Consider the following 21874-nt stretch of genomic DNA (forward strand, 5'->3'; position numbering starts at 1 on the left):
TCAATTCTAATGCAGCAGGTCCATATACATTTCCCCGGTGATTTTGATACACCGTACCCAAAATGTGAGTGACAGTTTTAGTTTACTTCTTGGCTCTTTAAATTTTTTATTAAAGTAATATATGTACATAATTTAAGAATAAAATAATATGATACCCTCTATCACTGCTGCTGATGCCTGTTCCTTTGAGGCAACCACTTTCAATTCTTGTAGCAGTTTTCCCCATTTGCCTCCATATTTCCAAATAAGACACTTATACTGCTGTTTCTTGATTTTTCCATTTATCTATTGACATTCTACTCTAGAAGATAAGGATTTAAGTCTCTTTTTCTCCCTCTTTCCTCTTCTCTTTCTAAGAGACATATGTTTACCCTTATCCCAGCTTCACAATATAGTTATAGCATAATTTTTGGTTGGATCCCTAGTTAGTATTTAAGTTATGACAATGTAAATATTCACAGCTGGGCCATGTAGTCTGCTAATTAAATTTCATTTGTCATACACTTTTTTGTTTTCCCTAGTGTTGAAAATTGTCATGTTTTTAGTTTGCTTAGTTTTTTCTAATTACAAATTCACCATCTAATTCATATCTAGATGTGTAAGTCTCTCTTTGGTCAATGTCTAATTACTGCTCAGCAAATAATATCAGTAATAAACTCACAAGGTAAAAAACCCAAACAATATCAAAGGGTAAATCCTGAAAAGTAAGTGTCCCCCGTCTTATCTCAGAATCCTAGTTCTACTTCTCAAAGACCAACCTCTGTATTAAAAGAAAACAAAAACAAAGAAAAAAAAAACCTGTTTTTCACCTTTTTTAAAACTTAATGTATCTTAATATAAATGTATGTGTGAGAGCATATGTACATGTGCACATACACGTGTATATGTCTCTTAATATATCTTGGCTATCTTTCTGTATCAGCATATATATAGACATATATCATTAATTTTAAATGCTACAGAGTACCCCATTATATGGCTCTACAGTGATCTTTATACAGTTCCTTTGTTGATAGACAATTAGAGTGGTCATATACATCTGCTATTACAAACTATACTGCAGTGAATATCTTTGCACAATTGTCTTTGCATACAAGTATAGTTGAAGGACAGATTACTTGAAGTGATTTGACTGGGTCAAAGGGCATATGCAATTTTAATTACGATAGATATTATAAAATTGTCCTCACAAGATACTGTTTCAATTCATACCCCACCAAAAGTGTGTAAGTGTCTCTGTTTTTCTACTCTCATTGTACTGAGAACTACTGTTTTAGGTTAAATACTTTGGTGATGTTTAGAAGATGGTTTAGATGGAGAAAAGACTGAAAAGAGAAAATGATCAAGTCTAAGGTGACCATAGTTTGGCTAGGAGGCAAGGAAAATCTAAACAAAAGCTGTGAGATTGTGGGGGGTGGATAGGATAAATAGACATTAAGCTTGGGTAGGTGACTTGGTAAACACAGGTGGGGTTGAGGTTAACATTCAGGTTTGGCTTGTTTAATAAGGTAGATGCGGTGCCACGCATCTTATGCAAGCACAGGAAATAGAAATGAGCTTGGAAAGGAATGTGGTGCCTTTGGAATTTCCCATGGAGTTGACAATGGGTTATAGGGAAAGTGGTTAGAGAGAGATGTGGGAGTCATTACCCTAGAGGTGGTAACCAGTGCCCTGGCAATAGTTGACAGTACCCAGATGGAATGCTTAGAGCAGTGGGATTTTCTGTTTTTGTTTTTTCCTGTTACTGTTATGGTACCTGGCACCATTTTTCATTTGCTTCTCAATCATCAACTGGAAAGAAAACCTTCTAGAATAATGTCATTAAAAGCAGGTCTGATATAGCATGGTCACTATGTAACATAAAGCAGGTGCAAGATCTTTTACATGCACAGAGGTATGATACAGTATTACCCTACATCTGTAATACTAGAGGATACAATAGAGCAGTCGTTCTTAATCCTGGCTGCACAGTTTCATCATTTGGAGGAAATGAAATGAAACAAACAAACAAAACGAAATACTCTAGTCCTTAATCCAGAGGTTTTTATTTAATTCATCTGGAGTGAGATCAGTACATCAATAGGTTTTAATGTTACCTCAGGTGAATCCTATGTATAGCCATAGTTGAGAAACTGATTGCTGGGCTGCCTACTGGAATCATCTATGGAAGTTTAATATTTACTGAGACCCAGGTTCCATGCCAGAAATTCTGATTCTGTTGGTCTGGGTTGTAGCCTGGACATGAGGATTTTTAGAACCATACAGCCCTTATCTCCCTGCTAGCCAGATGATTTTAATGTGCAGCCAGGGTTGAGAATCCCTAGTTTAGAGTGGACAGAAGCAGAGGGCCAATGACAGAACCCTGGGTTTCCCCAGCCCAAGGGTTAGACGAAAGCAAAGTCTCCATGAAGGAGACATAGGAGGAAAACTGGAGTGTTCTGAAGGGAGAGTTTCATTTAGGAGTTGGGTCAGCAGTGTGAGGTGCTGCCAGTAGGGACTTCCACATGGGTGGCTGGGTTCCAAGGAGGCTGGGTACCACTGAAGGAATCTGAAACCTAGGGTCTCTCCTGTTCTGTTCTACTGAGCTTTTTGACGGGCTTCGTTGGGCAGACCTGAATTGCACTACTTAATAGAACTGGAATTTAGATGTCAGGAGGCAGATAGGAGGGGAGGGCAGAAAGAAGCCAGTAAGAGGCATGCCCGTTGAGAAACCCTTTGTGGCAGGGGTGCAGAAAGGACTTTTAGAAACTGATATGCAGTTACAAGTTGTTGTTGTGAAATGTCTGTCCGTAACTGTTTTTGACAGCCCTCAAACCTGCGTTTAAAGGTCTGCTATAGTTGGGTGTGGAAAGATATATTAGGGAGTTAAAGGTTGAGAAGTCAACTTCAAGGAGATGAGCAGTGTATTGGCAAGGCCGTTGGACTTTCCTAGGATGTGAGATGGAAGGTAGAGCCACTCTTATCTAAGGGACAGGGTGACATCAGATCTGTCACTGAACACAGGTAGTTTGGCTTTGACCAGCTGGATGTCATTGAACATGGTGGAGGAATTTCAGCCGAGTGATGGAAGCAGATCTCAGTGGGCTGAGAAGTGAGTAAAAATGGGGACTTGAAGGCAGAATATTGAGTACCCTTCTGAGAATAAAGTGCTGTCTCTCTCTGAGCTAAGTGTCTGTTCATTCCCAGGTAATTCATTTATATCTTGAATGGTTGGCATCTTGCATTCCTGGATCTTCTTATACTTAAAGATACAAATTTTAATGTTTTACAGTCAAGTAATGAATAGATCTGGCTGTTTAATAAGGGAATCTCTCCATTTTCCATTTGAAAATATAGAAGATGCACATATTTACTTTGGGTAAAAACTGTTTTAATCTCATTAGACTGCACATAGTAGAGGTTGAAAGGAGGATTATTTGAACTGCAGTATGATCCTGTATTCTTGGTTCTAGACTGAAAAGGGAATTATTTCTAATTATTCTCTCAGTATTTGGAGATATATGTTATATTTCACATCATTAAACTCATTTAGAATGATGTTTCAGGGGGACAGACTGACATATTCTTATAATCGTGCCATGTTCTAAGAGATTGCTTTGAAATTCTAGCCTTTATTTTTTTCTGAAGCGAAGTAATGCATGCTTATAAAATGAAAAGGTAGGAAAGGTGGGGACTCAAACACGTTAATGAGGAATAAAGCTGAAAGTGCTGTACAATTGATTTGGGGGTTAGGAATAGAGTTAAGGGTCTCAGGAATATCTGCTGCACGAGTAATTACTATAAAATTGATTTTACATATCAACATGACCATTTTGTAGTGGTTTTGTAAAATAAAGCAGAATAGTGTCAGAATATCTTTGTTTAGTGCTTTTGAGATGGGGAGGCCCTGTGACCACAGAGCAGAAGAGAGGGCAGGAAACTCTGAGCCCTATTTTTGGGTAAGGCTGGGTGGAGTTAGGGGGGGCCAGCAAATGGATCTGCTGTCAGGGACACAGCTGCCCTGGGAAGCTCCTCTCTGTTCCCATGGGGGCTTTACCTCATCTTCGGACCCTACCTCCTGTGTCCTTCCCTCCACCATCTGTTATCACGGTTTGGCTTCTTGTCAGTTGGTGACCAGGCATCACCAGTCTTTGGGGTTGCCCCCAAGTGGCCAGCACCGGGGGCCTGGCAGATGGTGCATAAGCAAAAGGCATAGATGGGAGGATGAGCTCAGGGCCTTGGGGGACTCAGGCCATCCAGACACCCCAGAGTGGGCTGCAGAGCCCCAGGGAGGGATGGACGGGTGCCAGCAAAGGTAAGACATGCTTTGCACTGTTTGCATTTTGCTTCAGGCATAGTGAACAGTGGTAAGAAAAGTCATGAACGTTTCAAAGGAAAGTGCTGCCCCCTCCCCCCATTTGCCCCATTTGAGAATTCAGTATTCTTCAGTGAGCCAACTTGTCTAATTTTGGAAATCAATGGCAAACCCTGCCACCTGGTGGCAAACACACACACACACTTGACAGAACAAATGAGATCTTAAAATTGCAATTTTAAAAATTGTGATTGCAATGAGGACGATAACCAGAAAAAGGCTATCATAACCATCTATGAAGTGGTTCTTCTTATCTCCACTTTATAGAAAGGAAAGGCTCAGAGGACATAAAATGACTGTTGCCTGAGGTCGTATAGTTAGGAAATGATTAAATGGGTTTTAAAAACAATAGAACAGCACCCCTCAAACTTCATCAGCATCAGAACTACCTGGTGGGCTCGTTAAACCACACCTTGCAGAGCCCCACCTGATTCAGTAGGTCTGGGGCGGTCCTGACGATGTGCAACTTTAACAAGTTCCTGGGTGGTACTGATGGGCTGGTTTGGGCACACTTCAAGTAGCAGTGGCTGAGACCACAGTCCAGTACATGGTGGGTGTAAACATTCATTGGATAAAATTGATAGAGGCAGGATTCGAACCCAGGCCTATCTTACTCCAAAATTGGTACTCTTTTTACAAACTTTGTGCTGCCTCTCAGGTTAATTTTTTAAGTCTTAAAACTCTGTACTTTGCCACTTGCTGAGTTTTTCTTCCTTCTTACAAAATACTGCAACTAGTTGGTGGTTGTTTTCAAAATCATATCCAGCTTTTGTATACTGGAGTATTTGCTGAAGGGCCAGTTATGTGCCAGGACTTTCTCAGCCTATGAACAATACCACTGAGTGTGAGACATAGTTCTTACTCTCCAAGGATTGTACTCCTTGGCTGGAAAAGAGATGTCTTATAAATATGAAAAGGTTATATCAATACAGGACCTTGGAAAAGTTACAGACAGTATGGTAACTGGATCAAGCAGAGGAAGGGGTGCCCTGTCAAAAAGGCATGGACTACTGGAAACCCAGTGCAGGCTCCTGGAGAATGCATCAGATTGGGATAAACAGGGCAAGGGGCGCCTACAGGGGAGATGGGGCAATATTATAAAAATGAGGAGAAGGGAAGGGAGCACTCAGTGCTGAAGTACCTTCTGTGTATCAGGCATTAGAGGTCACACTTCTCTTAGGTGTCTCATCTACTCTGAGGAGCAGCCTTATGAAGCTGCTAGTGCTTTCCTCCTGTTACCAGTAAGGAAGCTGAGGCTCAGAGCAGCAAGTAAGCTACCTGGGGTCACATGGCGAGCAAATGGTAGAGCTACGATTCAAACCCAGGTCAGACCACCCCTGCTTTTCCTGCTTCCCAAAGTTGTGGAGGAGGCTGGGCTGGGACTAGGGTTAGGCTCTCACTCAGGTTCCAGCAAGCCCCGGAGAGGGCATGAGTGTGCCTCCTTACACTGTGGGCCCCAGGTCCCTGGCTTGCCTCACCCTAGTCCCGGTCCTGGTAGGAGGAGAAGAGAGCGTGACTGTAAGAGAAAGGCAGTACTGGGCAGATGGGAGAGTCATGTGGGTTGAGGTCAGATGATGGAGAGCTCCATGTGCCAGGCCAACAAGTTTAGATTTTATTTCCTAACCAGCGGGAGCCATTGAAGTTTATGGAGCAAGGGACCGGTTGGATCAGAGCGGTTGACTGTGACCAGAGTGGAAACTAGTTAGGAGGGCCTTGCAGTCGGGGGTGGTAATGGAAGGGGTGATTACCGATAATCAGTGTCTAGACTAGTGTGGTAGAAGAAGAGACTAACCCGATTCTTTCCTTTAAGAACTTCTAGAACTTGGTTCTAGAATACTAGGTGAGGAGAAATCTTGGTAGCACAGAGGATTGTGAGGCTTTCCTAGAAATCTACACATCCCTTGGAAGAGCTGATTGTTGGCAAAGAGGGAAAGAAGGCAGTTTAATCACGCTGCACTTAAAGTAATGGGGTGAGGAGGGCCGCCAAGTCGGCATGGCAGGGTGGTTGGCATGCCAAAGCTGCCATGGAAAAATGGTTTTAAAGTCTTCTGCAAAGAGAGAAAGCAGCTGAAGTACTGGATGTCTGCATGGAGCATTCTTTTGGGGCTCTCACAGGGCTTCCTCACATGCCCAGCTTTTTCACCAAAGCCTGGCAGACCAGCTGCTTGGCTCTTACCTGTCCTTCCCCTTTCTCCTCAGCCTTCCCTCGGACCAGACGCTTCCTCGCCAGGGTCCTAGCCAGTCGCTGTCCTTCCCAGAAAACTACCAGACTCTTCCCAAGAACACCCGACATCCCTCGGGGGGCTCCTCTCCCCCACCCCGCAACCTGCCGAGTGACTACAAGTACGCGCAGGACCGAGCCAGCCACCTGAAGATGTCGAGTGAGGAGCGCCGGGCACACCGGGATGGCACAGTGTGGCAGCTCTACGAGTGGCAGCAGCGCCAGCAGTTCCGGCATGGGAGCCCCACGGCGCCCATCTGCACCGGCTCCCCTGAGTTCACTGACCAGGGCCGGAGCAAGAGCATGCTGGAGGTGCCCCGCTCCATCTCGGTGCCTCCATCACCCTCAGATATCCCTCCCCCGGGGCCCCCAAGGGTCCTCCCACCCCGGCGCCCACACACTCCAGCAGAGAGGGTCACTGTGAAGCCACCAGACCAGAGGAGGAGTGTAGACATCTCACTGGGGGGCTCGCCCAGAAAGGCTGTCAAGGTGAGGCTCTGCCAGGCTGTTGGGGTCCAGCCTTAGGGTGCTGGGAGCCCCCCATGGTTTGAACACCATTTGAACAATGTGGGATGTTAATGATAGCCAACACCTATGCAGTACTTTTCTGTGCCAGGCACAGTGCTAAAGGCTTTGCTCAAGTCTCATTCTTCCCATCCTGTCAGGTAGGTACTATTATTACCCCATTTTGTATGAGGACTCTGAGACATTGAGTCCTGCCTTCTTGCAGAAGAGATGTCTGTGCTAGAACAGCTCAACCAATAATAACCCCCACTTTCAGCTCTTAAGTCTCCAGGGTGCTTTCACAGTTTATCGCTGTTACAGCCCAGCAAGGGAGGTGTGCACCAGCAGGCCAGGTCCAGAGAGGCCAAGGGCCGTGTGGACGGCTGCCCTGGCAGCGAGAAGCACAGGCTCTGGTTCAGCCCTGGCCTGCATGGGGCCCTCGGCCTGACTTCTTGTCTCCCCGCCTGCAGAACTCCTCTCACGTGGACCGACGCTCCATGCCCTCCCTGGGTTACATGACCCACACGGTCAGCGCCCCCAGCTTGCACGGGAAATCGGTAAGCAGCTGCTCTTCGCTCTCCAAGCGAGGGATGGGATACAGTCTACAAAGCACTGCCTCACTGGGCTTTCCCCTCCTGGGCCAGGAGGCAGGGCAGCCAGCCAGCCACCCCATGTTAGAGATGAGGAAACTGAGGCTCAGAGGAGTCAGATGACTTGCTCAGACTCATCCAGCCGGCAGTGGGTCCTCTCAGATCAGGCCTCGAGCTTGTGGGGGATGTGGAGGAGAATATTGGACATGTCTTCTCTTGGAGTAGATTTGTGCCTGAAGCATTTTCCAGCCACCTGCCTTTCTCCCTTTCGCTCCTCACCTTTCTCCCCTGATCCTAACTTTGTTTAGTTAACTCTGACTCCAAGGCTGCAGTCTGGGGGCAGTTACCTAGTTGGTTGCTGCTCTTCTGAAAAAAAACAAAAAACCTTCCTATAGCCTTTTTCCTGCTAGTGCCTCTTTTTGTCCTAATGACAGAATTAATGCAATAATTGCTTAACGGTGTCACATCCATGCTGACCTGTTCCCCGGGGTGAAGAGTGTAATTATAGCATCGTGCTCCTGCCGGAGCTAATTTCCTTGTGATATGTCTACACACTTGCAGCTGGAGGAGCTCTCACTGCTTCTCAACCGGTTACGGCGGCACCAGGCCAAGTTGGCCAGTGTGCGAAATTTCGCCGTCGGCCAGTTACTGCAGCACCAGCTGACCTTTCCCACCTCCCAGGTCAGCGCCAACGGGCTCCCCTAACAACGGGGCCACCTCGGGGGCAAGGGCGTGACATGCCGTCCCGTACCCCCTCACGCCCGTGCTCTAGCCTGTCTGTGCTGTTTGGCTCTCCCTCATTCCCTGCCTGTCGCTTCTGGATGCTACTGCCACACGCTATGGTGGTGGTGAAAGGGGTGCATGTGGCGCGAGGGACCTGAACCGTGGCTTCTGTGGCTGTAAGTACTGATTGCTAGGCTGGTGTGTGGTTATGCCCAAAGGACTGTGCTGGCTGCTGTCTTTGTGGTCACTTTGGGTACTCCTTGGGGATGCCGAAAGGTGTGAATCAGACTGGATGGGGAGTATATAGCCTCTCTTATCTGGATGGTACTGTGCTGATTCACAAAACATTTTCACACCTCTTGTCCTGTTGAACCCCCCCAGTATCCTGAGAGAGGTTAGGCAGGGCAGGGGTTATTACCACACCAAAGACAGAGGATCTGGGAGGGGAAATGACTTGTCCCCCAGCTGGTACCATGCCTACTGAAGCCAAAATCCAGGTCCAGTCTGGCACAGTGTTCTAATCTATTTCCAGGACACTCCTTGGGGAGTGGCCTGGGCGTTATTCTCCTGGGTATCTCGAGCAGCTTGAAGAACCGGACTCCTTTCTGGGGTTGTCCTCAGGCAGGAATGGATTACGCCTTTCCTGCTGGTCCTTCAGGGTCGGGCACAGCTAAAGAGGGTAATCGGGCCGTCCTCTTCTTACCCGTCCTGTTTTAGTGAGATCTGAAGGACACAGAAAATGCATTGGGACACTGAATGTAAGCAAGCACATGCAAAAATCATAAATTGTGAATTTGGGTGATTCTTAATAACATTCCTCTATTTTGTCCTTCTTACTCCTGTGTGTGATAGGGACTGAGCTGCAGGAGCAGTAGGGATGAGTAAGGGGACAGTTTATGGGCAAAGATAAGACGTAACAAGCCACCAGTGTCCCTGATAACCAGGGACAGTCCTTCCTTCTCCCTCATGCTTAAAAGCACTACCTGAACTTCTCACCAATTTAATTAGTGTGATTGTTTTATGTAGGGGGAGTAAACAAGGGCCCCCTACCCCAGTGCCGGCTGGTTTTGGCTTGCTGGAAGAGCCTCTAAGCCTCCTGAGAAAGAGCCTCCCACCTTCCACCCCCTACAGACTATTTTTCTTAAACTTTCACAGTCGCTCTGCCTCAGAGTTAGCTTCTGTGATCTGCTACATGAGAGAGCAGGAGTTCTAAGAAATCAAAGAGTCTTTTCCTTATTCTCACTGTTCCCAGTAATTACACTGAAGAACTCGACAGACTATCAGAGACGCCACAAGTACTCAGACCCAACACTGGAACTTCCACCACTAGTTTCTGACATGGCCACATTGGCCCCATGCTGAGCAAAAAGAGCCAAACTTATAGGAAGCTTCTGGTGGCTGCTGGTACTGGTTGTTCTAGAAACCAAGTTTATATCAGGACCGCCCTGGGTCACCCAGGTCGTCTCCCTGTCCCTTCCAAACATCCAGTCAGGGGATCTTTTTGTTTTATGCATGTGAAGTGACCCAGTCCAAAGGTTTGTGATAAGAAAGAGAACATTGGTGCTTGGTGGGACTCACTTGGGGGTAAGCATGACCTCTTCTAGGTGGTTCTAGGAGTTCACCATCCACCTCGGCTGCACTGCTGTCTGAACTCTCTAGTGGGATGTGTGCTGTCTCCCTCCTCCCCATCACACTCTTACCCCAGCCCGTGCGGGGGCAAGCTGGCCCTCTTTACAGTGGCCCAAAGATCTGCCATTCTGGTAGAGGTCTCTGAGGTACAGTGAGACATTTGTGCTTTCTCTGTGGCCCCAGATCTGCTGGTCTGCTGTGGTCTCCTGTCATCAAAGCTGTGTAATATGAATGATTCATACTTGAAGCCCTGAATTATGGAAACCCTTGGTGTTCATAACTGTTTTTTTTTCCTCTCTGTGTTTCTTTTGAAGGCCGATGATACCTACCTCCAGCTGAAGAAAGACCTGGAGTACCTAGACCTAAAGGTGAGTGACAGCCAGGGTCTTCCCTGCTTTGGACCCTCCTTTCTGAGAGTGCCAGCCCCATTGGAGCCAACCCAAAGCCAAGGCCATGTAGATCCTACCAAATCTGTATCTCAAGAGAAGGGCATTCCTGTTTAAGTCAGAAGAGTCCATTTCTTATAGCCTTAAACTCGGCTTTTCTTAGTTTCTTGAGAGTTCTGCTGTAAGGTTGCCAGCTAAAGAATGGGGGCACAAAATCTTGACCACTTCCTTTCCTTGTTCAGAACCAAAAGGTGCCTGCAATTGATAAGCAGCCACTTCTTCAGAGCCTCTGGTGGGGGGCATGTGTATTTGGTTTCTAGAGTGCTACTGATGTGTGTTTTCAGCCACAAGAAGTTTGGTGGATTGTTGTTGCTGATGGAGCAATTTCCACACGGAATTACGTGGCGTGGTAGCTCCCCAGTAGTCTCTCTTTAGGAGATGAACATTGGGCCTTGGTAGGTGATAACACTTCAGGCTCTAAATTAGCCTTTACTGCACAAAGAGCCCGAGAAAGTTTCTGTAGAAGCAAGAGGCATTCTGCTTGGAAAAAAGCTGCTATTGTTCCTTTCCCACAGCTCTCTGAAATCTCCTGCTATGAAAAGCACTTCTTATGCCTGAACCATGAAATAGACTCAAGGAATGTGACCTTTAATTAACCGTGGATATGAGAGTGTGGGTGAGGGGCTCGTGGAACACCCAGGCGACTGCCACGGGGGGATGCCTCCTCCCCCTCTCCAAGTGTACCTGGCTTAACATATTTTTAATAAGGGTAACTTCATCCAGCCTTGTAGAAGTGGGGTATGCACAGTGAACCCTAAGGCAGCAGATGAGGGGTATGGCTCATCACACTGAGGCAAGACCAGGGCCTTTGATTGGAAATTAAACAGTTAACTTATGGATCTGTTGACCACTTGCTGTGTACCTGGCTCTGCAGAAGCCTAAGGGAGTTGCAAGATAAAAATGTAGGCTTTTTGGCCTTAAGAAATTTCCAAACGTTCTAGGTTGGGGAAAGAAAACTTCCCCAAATAACACAGACTTATATATAATGAATGCACAAAGATCTCTTTGATCCCATTCTCAGAGGTGAGATAGTGAGGCTCACTGTGGGCTGGGAGGAGATGGCATGTGTGTGGAGCCCAGAAAAGCTAGAAGAATGGCACTGCCTGAGATAAAGGGGGAGGGACCATGAGAGCCAAGGAGCACCAGGGTGGTCAAGACGTGATGGTGGGGGCAGTGGTCCAGGTCCAGATTCTATTCTAGGCTTTAGGAAGGAGGATGCAGGAAACAAACACAAAACTCAGACCTCTCTTTAGAACATGAGGAGAAAGCAATGAGAGTTTTCTTGAAACCAGGACATTTCCCAGCTTTACTAGAAGTCAGATTCCAGGAGCTTAAATGAATATGTTAAGTATGGTAGTAATACCTCAGGAGTCAAGCTGCTGAGACAGCATAGCTTACGTAGTTTAAATGTAGCAGCTCAACCCATCTTCCCATATCCTGATGACACAAGGTCCTTTCCACTGCACCCATGGAAAGTGATCCACCAGCCCCCCAGCAACGCCTGCCCTGTGTGCACACCACATGCCTGTTCCTTGGCCTCCCTGACCACCGGATGCCATGCTGATTGTTTGTTCTTGCCCTGTCCTGGGACCAAGCGGTTGTCCCAAGAGTATCTGTAGAGCATCCACGATGACCTAGGAGCTGTTGGGGAAGCTTGGCTCACCTACAGCACATGCATACCCAAAAAAGGTCTTAGAGTGCTTGGTGCGAAGGGCAAGAGAGAACTTAAGGAAGTGGCTGAACAAGAGCAGTAGAAAACATCTCACATCTGATTCCTGTTTGTACGGGATAGTCATGGAGTAAAGATCTGCCTCAGGTTTGTTTTATTTTGAGATCACAGAATTGGAGTTAAAGATTTAAAGAGGGAGAAACTGAGGCATGTATAGCAAAGCAGAACCAGGATTCCCTGTTTCCTGACTCTCAACAAAGCGTAAATAACAATAGAGGCTTTAACATGTGACAGTGGGTTTTACCTATATTCAGTTCCCCCGTAAGGAGTTGGTATTTCCCTCTCTTTACTGAGTAAGGCTCAGGAAGATAAATAATGCTCTCGACACCACCCAAGTAGTTATTTGGGTATAGTGTAGCTCTTAATCGCCTTGCCACATGACCTCTCTGAAAACGCTGCTTCTGCTAAGGCATTACATTTTTTATGGAGCTAAGCTTGGGTCATTATGTCAGGAAATGTGTTGGATGTGATAGAGGTAAGTTGGGTCACGGGGCTGTTTTCTAGCTAGGAGACATGGGATCAGAACACTATTGATTGGACTTCCTGAAAGTTGTCACTGTTTGTCATGAAAAACAGCTGTATCAATATCAGAATTGTGCTGTTCTCATAACTGTTACTCCAATTGCTGAGCTCCTCTAAGAGAACTATTTCCCCAAATGAACTGTGCCAGCAGGATTTGAGAGGCTTGGCTCACCAGCAGCACACGTGGAAAAAGACTCTGGGGTTTGCCCTGTGTGTGAGTCATCAGGAGGGCTGGCACCCAGCTCAGCCTCCCACAGAAGGGCAGGGTGCATTGATCAGGGGGGCAGTGGGCCTGCTCAGGCCCAGCCGGGGTGTGGGTTTCCAAGGTGGGCATCCCACTTTAGTGAGCAAACTGAGGGAAGGGCTGAACTCAGAGGATGGGTATTGAGGAACCATGGCTGAAGAGTGTTCTCAGGTGGGATGCTTTTGTTTGCAAGTGATCGTAACCTGAATCAACCTACTAAGCCAAAAAGGAAATATACTCATTCATGTAGCCAGATGTTCCAGAGCTCAGGCCGTACAGCTGCTGCTCTGCTTGCCCTGGTGTGCCCACGTCCTTCCCCGCCAAACAAGAGCTGGCTCCATGTGGCCTGAGAAGGCGGCCACCTGCAAACCCAGGCTCACTCACTTCCTCCCAGTGGGACATCCCTGTGGAGTGAGGGTGGAGTTCCCTAATGGGCAAAAAAAAAGAGACACAGCAGCAGCTAGTGCAGCTGTAATGCAGAATGGTTGAAGGAGTTAGGGCTGTTTAGTTTAGCTCTATGTCAGGAGAGACATAGAGACCGTCTGTTAAGCTCTGAAGGGTTACAGTTTGTTTTCTGTGGCCTTAAGGGGAATGAAAACACATGGAAGCTGTAAGTAGGCAGACTTCAGTTTCAGAGAAGAAAGACTTTTCTCAAAGGGCTGGCTGCCTTAGGTGGCAGTGAACTCCCCCTTACTGAGGGTAATAGCACTTTAGAAGGATGAGTAGATGGATTAGAAAACCCTTAAGTCCCACTAGTCCTTGAGATCCTATGGCATGCTGACAAAAAATGCTGTTGCTGAGCCCAGCTGGGGTCTCTGAGATGAGCCTCCTGTGGGCGTGGTTGATTGGGCCCTGTAGACCACCCTGGACAAGGAATCAGAGACCAGCACAGCCTGTTCTGTGACCAACTTCTTTTGGGGCCTCCTACCGAGACGTCCCTCCTGGATCCTGGTGGGAAGAGGTAAGGAGGTAAGCCTCCTGGGAGAAGAGAGTCTCCCTGCCTGGCCTCTGGTCATCTGGCATGCCTCCTCGCACCCCCCACCAGGTCAGCCAAGGGTTCCCAGGTCCCTGTCACAAAGGCTAAGGACCGAAGTCCCCCCACCCAGCATACAGAGGCCTCACCCCTTCTGATTCCCCATGGCTTCCAGAATCAGCTGGTGGTGTTTGCTTCTTCCACACAGCAGAGATTTTTCTTCCTGAAGTAAGCATTCCTGCTGTGGTACCAAGTGTACCAAACAAAGGCATACTCCATTCTTGTAGAAAATACTCTATATTAATATTATCTTTGGAGATGTTGACTTCTTTACTTGTCAGTGGCATCAGGTAGGTACCTGGCCCCAGGCCAGGGTAAAACAGACTTCATAGGATGACACATCTCTTCCTGCCTGACAGTGTTTGGGGCACTTTATCTCCCTTAATACTCTCAGCAACTTGAGCAACAGGAATTACAGTCCCTTTTTTACTAATCAGGGACCCGGGTATCAGAGAAGTTAAGTTACGAGGCTGGGATTCAAATCCAGTGCATAACTTCACAGTTGCCTTCTTTTTTCCCTACCATGTTCTTTGACCTCCTTAAAGTTGTGTTCTGTGAATCGTATTTCTGGTGTTGATTTTAATCACTTAATTGGGGGATGGGGTGTGGGTTTACATTGCTGCTGACAGCTTGAATTGTTTTGAACAACTGGGAAGGTGAGGTAGAGAATATCCACTGGCCCCTCACATTGCAACCCTCAGGAGGCTCTTGTCCCTGCTGAGGAATGTTTCATCAGTGGCATCAGGTAGGTGCCTGGCCCCAGGGCTCTTACTGAGTGTTGGAGTCTGAGATGAGGGCTCCTTGGTTCAGGGTATATTTCCAAAGTCAGCCTCCAGAGAGCTTCTTAAGATGTAGTCTGGGAGGCCTATTTCAGGATCACCTGGGAGCTTGATAGAAATGCAGATTTGGGGGCCCCTAGAGCTGTTGGAATAGACTCTATGAAGATGGTGCCCAGAAATCTTCATTTTTAGGAAATCAAGCTCTGGGTAATTCTCAGGCACACTGACGTGTATGGTCTCTTGCTCTGGAGCAGAGGTTATTAACTCTGGCCATGCATTAGAATTACCAGGGGCGCTTTCCAAGTGAATATCGATTCTTGGGTCTCTACCTCGTAGAGATTTAATTGTTAATTGACAATACTCAGGTATTACTCTTTTTAAAAACAAGAACAAAAAATTCCCGAAGTGGTTCTAATCTGTAGCCGTGATTGAGACAATCTTTATTTCATAGCAGTGGCTCTCAAAGTAGGGTCCCCAGGCCAGCAGCAGCATCAGTGCCTGGGAATTTGTCAGAAATGCAAACTCCTGGGTCCCTCCCCAGACCTGCTCACTGAGAACCTCCAAGGGTGGGCCCAGCAAATCTACATATTGACAAGCCCTCGTATGATCCTGAGGCATGCTGAAGTTTGAGGACCACCATTACAGAGCAGTGCTTCAGTCCTGGCTGAGCATTAGAATCACCACAGGCTTTTAAGAATCAGTTCCTGGGCCCAACTTCAGTCAATCAAGTCAGAACTGACTGCAGTCCCTTGGAGTGGGGCTCAGGAAGCAGTGTTTATTAAAAAGTTCTCCCAGTGATTCCAGTGTTCAGTGAGGGTAAGATCTACTGTCCTTGAGGGTGGGGACTATGTCCTCTAAAAGGAACTGTAAGCATTGGGGGTAAATAGTGAGACATAATTATTTAAAGGCAACACAGGTGTGAAGGCAGGGGTCTGAGGGACTTAAGGTGGGAAGTGTCAGGAGGGGGTGAGACTAATGACTCTCCTAGGGTTGTGATGAGGGAGGACAAAGGAAGAAGCAAAGTTCACTTCTGTAACGTGCCCTCTGGACTTCTGCAGCAGAAACAGGAAGGAAATGGGATGGGCACTGAAATCAGCACTTTTGCGTTAACTAGCCTGCACAGAGACCCTTCAGGCAGAGCTTACTTTCCCCGTTTCATAAATGAAGAGAAGTCTAGAAAGGGCACCTAGATTCAGACCAGGTTATGTTAATTGCACAGCACACACGCTCCTTAAGGTTTGCCCTTTGCCAGTTCTCCAAATTCTGGCTTCAAGTGTCATTTGATGTCTCACCTGTTGCGTTTTGTTGTATTTGCCTTTTTTGTTTGGAACAGATAAAAAATAATGAACCTTTGATCAACGTGCTTTACAAAGTGCTGAAGAAGTCAGCACGGGGCTGTCGGCCCAGGAGAAGCGTAAGATGATCTGATCTGTGTCTCCAAGCGTGGCCATTCCATTGCTTCTGGCTCCGTGCCGGCTCCATCACTTGCTTAACCAGGGGCTTTCCTGACCACCCCCAGGCTTCCTGCAAGTCATTTTGGTTTATTTTCTTTCTATTGAAGCTCTTGTCAGCATTCTGGCTGGTGCACCAGGCCGAGCCTCTCATCTGTGGTGTTCTGTGAGTCCATCTTTTGTGCTGCCAAGGGGTGGGGGAGCTTGCCTGCCTTGTCACCAGCTTGTGTCGTGTTTCCATTCTCACTTGTCTGCCTCCAAGGCGAGGTCTGACCCAGACAGAAAGAGACCAGTGTGGTCTGTGGAGTCGAGCATGAGTGTCTTGGGAGGGAGCAGCAGTCACTGGTCACTCTGGGGAGGAGCTGGATTCCACTGCGGCCCTGGGATTTATGTGGCTCTGCTTCGGGGCAGGGTGTTGATGTTTGGAAAACAGAGTCTGGAGCTGGACTAGGACAAAGCTGCCCCCTCCCAACCCCTTTGACTAGTATAGAAGTAGTAACTGAAGCCTGGCCAGCTCTTGTAGCATTCCCAGGGAGGCTGCCCATGGGGAAGCAGGTGTTGTATCCAGCCATCCTAAGCCCCGACAAGCTGCCTTGGGATGTGGTAGAGAGGGAGGTAAGATGCTTGGGTGGACTTTAGTCGCTTTCTGATGCACGGATTCCCTCAAGTGGATACGTGCCTGCTTTCATGTTTTTGTGACAGAGATGATCTCGACCCATAGTTGAGGCTTTAAGTGGATTTAAAGATTGCTATCCCAAAGCTCAATTTTAAAAGGAAATTTAGATGTAAAACATGACTCTTGGACATAATATTTTTTAATAGCCTTGACTCCAGGGAACAGCGCTAAAATGAGAAGCCTAAAGGGCCTCTGGGGCTGCATAAACATGCTCTCAGGAAGCCTGTCCCTAACACCTGTGGCCTGTACACCACAGAAAGAGTTCCCGGCCCTTAGCTAGCCAGCTCACCATATTTGGATGCGTTCTCTGGCTCACTAGACAAACATTTCCCAAATATCCCAATACTGCTAGGCCTGGGCTGGGCATTGAGGCTGCAGAGAAAATAAGACACAGTTCCCACAGCTACCCTCGTTAGGTTCCTGTCTAGTGAGGAGAGACAGACGAACAAACCAAACCTTGTCATCTGGTCTGCCAAGTACCAGGGTAGTGGTAGGCTCCGGGTGTGTGCTGATGCGTCAGCTCTGTTGACTTTTTAATTCTAACACACTTAATTATTTGAATTCCTAACTCACAGCAACCTAAAAGTAGCACGTTAGAAGGGTGCAAGAGAAAGTTACTTTTTAGGAAAGGGGGAATAATAATATCCTTAGAGAGAAAAGAAATCATATATGTCAATCCAAAACAAAAATGAGAACACAGGAATGTGAGACCAATTTAATAAAGGAGCAAATAGATCTAAATGCTAACTTCTAAGACATTCTAGGAGATTCTTTCCTAATGACCCTGATTCATTAAAAATATATATATATTGAATTTATATTTAGCACTTGATATTGGCATGGAAGAACAGAGTTATAGAAAGTTTTCCATCAAAAAGTTTAGTTGAAAAGATTCAGCTTTCTCAAAATGCCATTTTTGTGTCAAATACCTCATTCGTTTACTGGTGGTGCCAGATAAATGAGGCATTGCTCAACTAGATTCTCTGCTATTTAAGTATCAAAAAGCTTCAGTGAAATAAGGGCAAGAGTTTTGCTGGGTGGGGGGTAGGAATCCTCAAAGCATATCTCACTTTGAAAATCATTTCTACCTAGGAAATAAACTGAGTCCTCCTGGAGAATAGACAGCTCATTGTCCTTGGCTTTGCTGAAAAGGCATGTGACACAGAGTGAGGACATCTCTACCCTCCCCTGCCCTCCCACCCTCCACCTCCACCTCCCCCTGACTTTGCAAGTCCAAGCGCTGCCTGGAAAGCCTGGAAAGTTCAGCTGTTTGCAGTTGGTAGATTAATTCCACGCCCTGTGCTCCTCTCATCACTCTCCCCTGCTCAGAAGACAGCACAGTCTGTGGATATTGCAGTAGTCCCTGTGTTCTGTGACTATGCTTGTACATGTGTGTACACGTAACCTCTCAGTCCGAAGAGCAGAATTTGGCTGGAGTTCTACTTTTTTCAGGAATTCTGTAGCACTGACCTTTATGTGTTTTCCGTTGAAATATACAACAATTCAAGAATTTGCTGAGTGCCTTCCAATGTAGATATGCCATATGTTGGGGGCTGACTTTACTAAGAAAAATAAACATTGGTCCCTGCCCTCTACTATGTGTCCAAAGGGAGAATGGGAATGCCTGGGGGTGGGTCTGCAGTCCAGAGTCAGTCCTCAGCCTGAGGCATCGTGCAGTCATTCACCTTGGCCTTGACCTTTGGATATGCTGCTGCTGATTCTTAGGGAAAGGAGCAGAGGGCAATTGGGAACTTGGTAGCCTGAACTCTGAGGGGAAGGTTTGCCAATGTAGTTCTGCTTCTGATTCACATTCACCAGCTTCCTAGACCTTCCCTATGGAGCGGGGAGAAAGTGAAGGCCATCGCTCCAGCAGCTCTGTCTGCACTGGGTCCCCCTGCATAGTCCCTGGTTCTGCTGTGGTTAGCTCCACCCCCCGTTTCCCTGTTCAGAGCTGTACAGTGGAGTTCAGCGACATAGCTTCCACTACCTGGAACAAGTGAGCCCTGGCTATTCCTGACCTTGTCTTGGCCGAGGAGATGCATCTGTGAAAAAGTGCCTCCATACCCCCACGTTTGATAGAAGCAGATTTTGAGGGAAACATAGGCTAAAGAGTTGGCTTTCGGTTTTTAGGGGTCAGTGAAAGTTAGGATGGGAAATGAGGCATTCCACTGGCCCATAAGTTTGGATGATTCGTCTATTGCTTTGTGGTTTCCTTCCTTGGGAGGACAGAGTAACCTGTACTTTATACAAAATTGGCATAGCCTCAGTTTTTCAGGGACTGGTTAAAAACCTCAGGCAGGAATTATCCAGGCTCCTTCTTCCTTTGGCTAGGTCCTCTTCACAAACAGGGCCAGGCGAACAGAGTCCCCCAGTCACCTGGCCTTGCTCTTGGGGCTGTTCAGACTTGCTTAACCAAAGGCTTTTCAATGCTCAGGGTATTTGCTTGCTCCTCCCGGCCCACCCACCCCACTACCCTGGACAAGGACTGATGGATTTCTCTATCTGTGTTTATCCCCATGTTCAGTAGCAAAATTGTCTATAAGTGGCCAATCTTCCAAGATTCATAAACTTGTTTATCACACTCATTTTGGGCAAATATAAGATTATACAGTTGATGGTTCCATAACTTAAAAGTGAACATTTTCTTCAATTTGAGAAGTTTACAGATGCTACTAGAATCCCAAAAAGGTTTTGATTTTTCCCTAGAATGAAATAGGCATAGAAAGTAGGGCATTTGTTGCCCAAACTTTGTCCCTTCCGTGCCATGACCCTACCTCCATTCCTGAGACTTCACACCCACCCATTGTGGGGCTCTTTGCTTCCTGAGTTCAAATGCCAAACACTGTATTAAATCTCCTTTTAAATTTTCACCTCCCAGATGACAAGCCGGGACCTTCTCTGTCGAAGTCAGAAGCCTGTGAAGATCGCAGAGAGTGACATTGATGTGAGTGAGCAGGGCCATAGGCTGACCCTCAGCTGTATCTTAACCCTAACCCAGACTGGGGAGCTTTGGGCAGGATTTGGACGGCTTTGTAACCAAAGGCGTTCTGATCACACACCCAAGGCTAGGCCCTTTCCTCATCATCCCAGGCCTTCTGCAACCTGTCTTTTGTTTACAGGTCAAACTAAGTGTCTTCTGTGAACAAGACAGGATCCTCCAGGATGTGGAAGACAAGATACGGGCCCTCAAGGAGAACAAAGTACACATCCGTTTTGCAAAATCTTGGGCTGGGTAGAGGGAAGCTTGTCATCTTGTCTCTCCTCAGACATAGAGTAGTCTCTCTTGTTAGTATCCGAAAACAGGTGTTAGCATGTCCACAGCAATGTTCTGGGGTTTAAAGGGAGCTTCTTGGAGTGTTTCTGTCTGACTGGGAGGAAACTATAGAAAGACCTCAGCTCTTGTAAGGTGAGCCCATGAGATAGGAGGGAAGAGGCCCTTAGCTTTATAACTCTTTCCTATTTCTGTGGAAGGGAGCAAGTAGGGATTGGAGGGCAGGAATGGGCCTGGGGCCATCAATATCTGTCTTCTAGGGAGAGAAGATTCTTAAAGTGGATTTTTTTTTTTTTTCAATTTAAAAGGCATTATATTTGTGATGCTGAAGGTTTGTGACGTATGCTTTTTCCCAAGAACTGAGAGCATTTTCCATCTTTTATTTATCCTCATAATCTAGCTCATAAGGAGTTAGACAGCTTTATGCCCACTCTATAGATGTGGAAACCAAGGCAGAAAGCTGTTCGGTGACTTTCCCCAGGCTACCCAATGGCTAGAGTCAGAGCTGGCATTAGAGGCCCTCACTCTCAGTCCCCATCTCAGCATCGGTCCCTCCTGCCTTGGTTAGACTCAGCAGGTTTGTTTGGTTCCTGGCATGGCATGGGCATGCCTCCAGAGACTGTCTTCTCCTGTTCGTTCATTGGCCTTTGCTGGTGCAGGACCAGCTAGAGTCTGTGCTGGAGGTCTTGCACAGACAGATGGAGCAGTACAGAGACCAGCCCCAGCACTTGGAGAAGATTGCCTACCAGCAGAGATTGCTGCAGGAGGACCTCGTCCACATCCGGGCAGAGCTATCCAGAGAGTCCACTGTGCGTAGAGGGTGTGGAGGGTGGCAAACACTCCCCCTCAGGATGGGCTGGGCACAGGACTCCTTTTCTCATCTCCCAAGCTGTAGTTGAGTTGGTAGCCAGGAACGAGAGTCTTGGAGTAGCAGAGCTTCTCCAGGCTGCTTCCTGACAGTAGCTTATCTTATTCAAGGGTGACATGTCTGAGCCTTAGCCTGCTTTCCATTAGTGACCCCTGGATAGCTACAGTGACACCCAAGGGACTAGATTTCTCAGGGCATCCTGTACAGCTATTCCTCTGGTTTGTGTGTAATTCTAAGACTTCATAATTTCTACTTTTTCATCAGTCCTTCTGATGTAGAGGGGGCCCTTTCTGTCAGGACTGGGAATCAAAGCATCCCCAAGGGTGGAAGGGGGGCAGTGCAGGGGCCAGTTAGAGCACAAATGAGAGGATACCATACTCCCCATCTCTACCTGACCAGGCCCACCCTTGGCCCATTGGGCTTGGCAGGGATCAGGAGCACAGGTGTTCCTGTCCCTACTGGGGGCAGGGGATAACTAAGAACCAATAGCACTTTTTCGGCCGGCAGGAGATGGAAAATGCCTGGAATGAATACCTGAAGTTGGAGAGTGACGTGGAGCAGCTGAAGCAGACCCTCCAGGAGCAGCACAGGAGAGCATTTTTTTTCCAGGTGACCCAAGGGCTGGCTCTTCTTTCCTTCTGAGTTCTGATTTCTCTGAGAGTCTTCACCTGGAGTGAACTCTGCATTCCCCAGGGGCCTTCTCTTCCTTGACCGGGACTCAGGCTGCTGTCCACCACTGTGAAGGGGCCATGCCAGGTTCTCCTTTGGTGATCCCTTGCCCCAGCCTTGCTGAGATGAGAAGCCTCACCCCAGCTCCCCTTGCCTCTCTGCCTT

General features: G+C 47.2%; 1 protein-coding gene across 20 annotated transcripts in view; it reads left to right on the forward strand.

The window, feature by feature from the left end:
* PLEKHA7 (pleckstrin homology domain containing A7) overlaps positions 1-21874 on the forward strand; it is a 256276-nt gene that overhangs the window by 209509 nt on the left and 24893 nt on the right. For all 20 annotated transcript variants that reach the window (XR_011649935.1, XR_011649936.1, XR_011649937.1 and 17 more), the window contains 7 exons: positions 6554-7064; positions 7550-7636; positions 10336-10389; positions 19780-19845; positions 20021-20101; positions 20832-20981; positions 21548-21649. Coding sequence is in view for 15 of the 20 variants with exons in the window: in XM_071218169.1 (XP_071074270.1) it covers positions 6554-7064; positions 7550-7636; positions 10336-10389; positions 19780-19845; positions 20021-20101; positions 20832-20981; positions 21548-21649 (1051 nt within the window). In the remaining 5 variants the exon portion in view is untranslated. The remainder of the gene's footprint in view (positions 1-6553; positions 7065-7549; positions 7637-10335; positions 10390-19779; positions 19846-20020; positions 20102-20831; positions 20982-21547; positions 21650-21874) is intronic.

This window comes from Dasypus novemcinctus, chromosome 10, assembly GCF_030445035.2.
Source record: "Dasypus novemcinctus isolate mDasNov1 chromosome 10, mDasNov1.1.hap2, whole genome shotgun sequence".
Taxonomy (NCBI): Eukaryota; Metazoa; Chordata; class Mammalia; order Cingulata; family Dasypodidae; genus Dasypus; species Dasypus novemcinctus.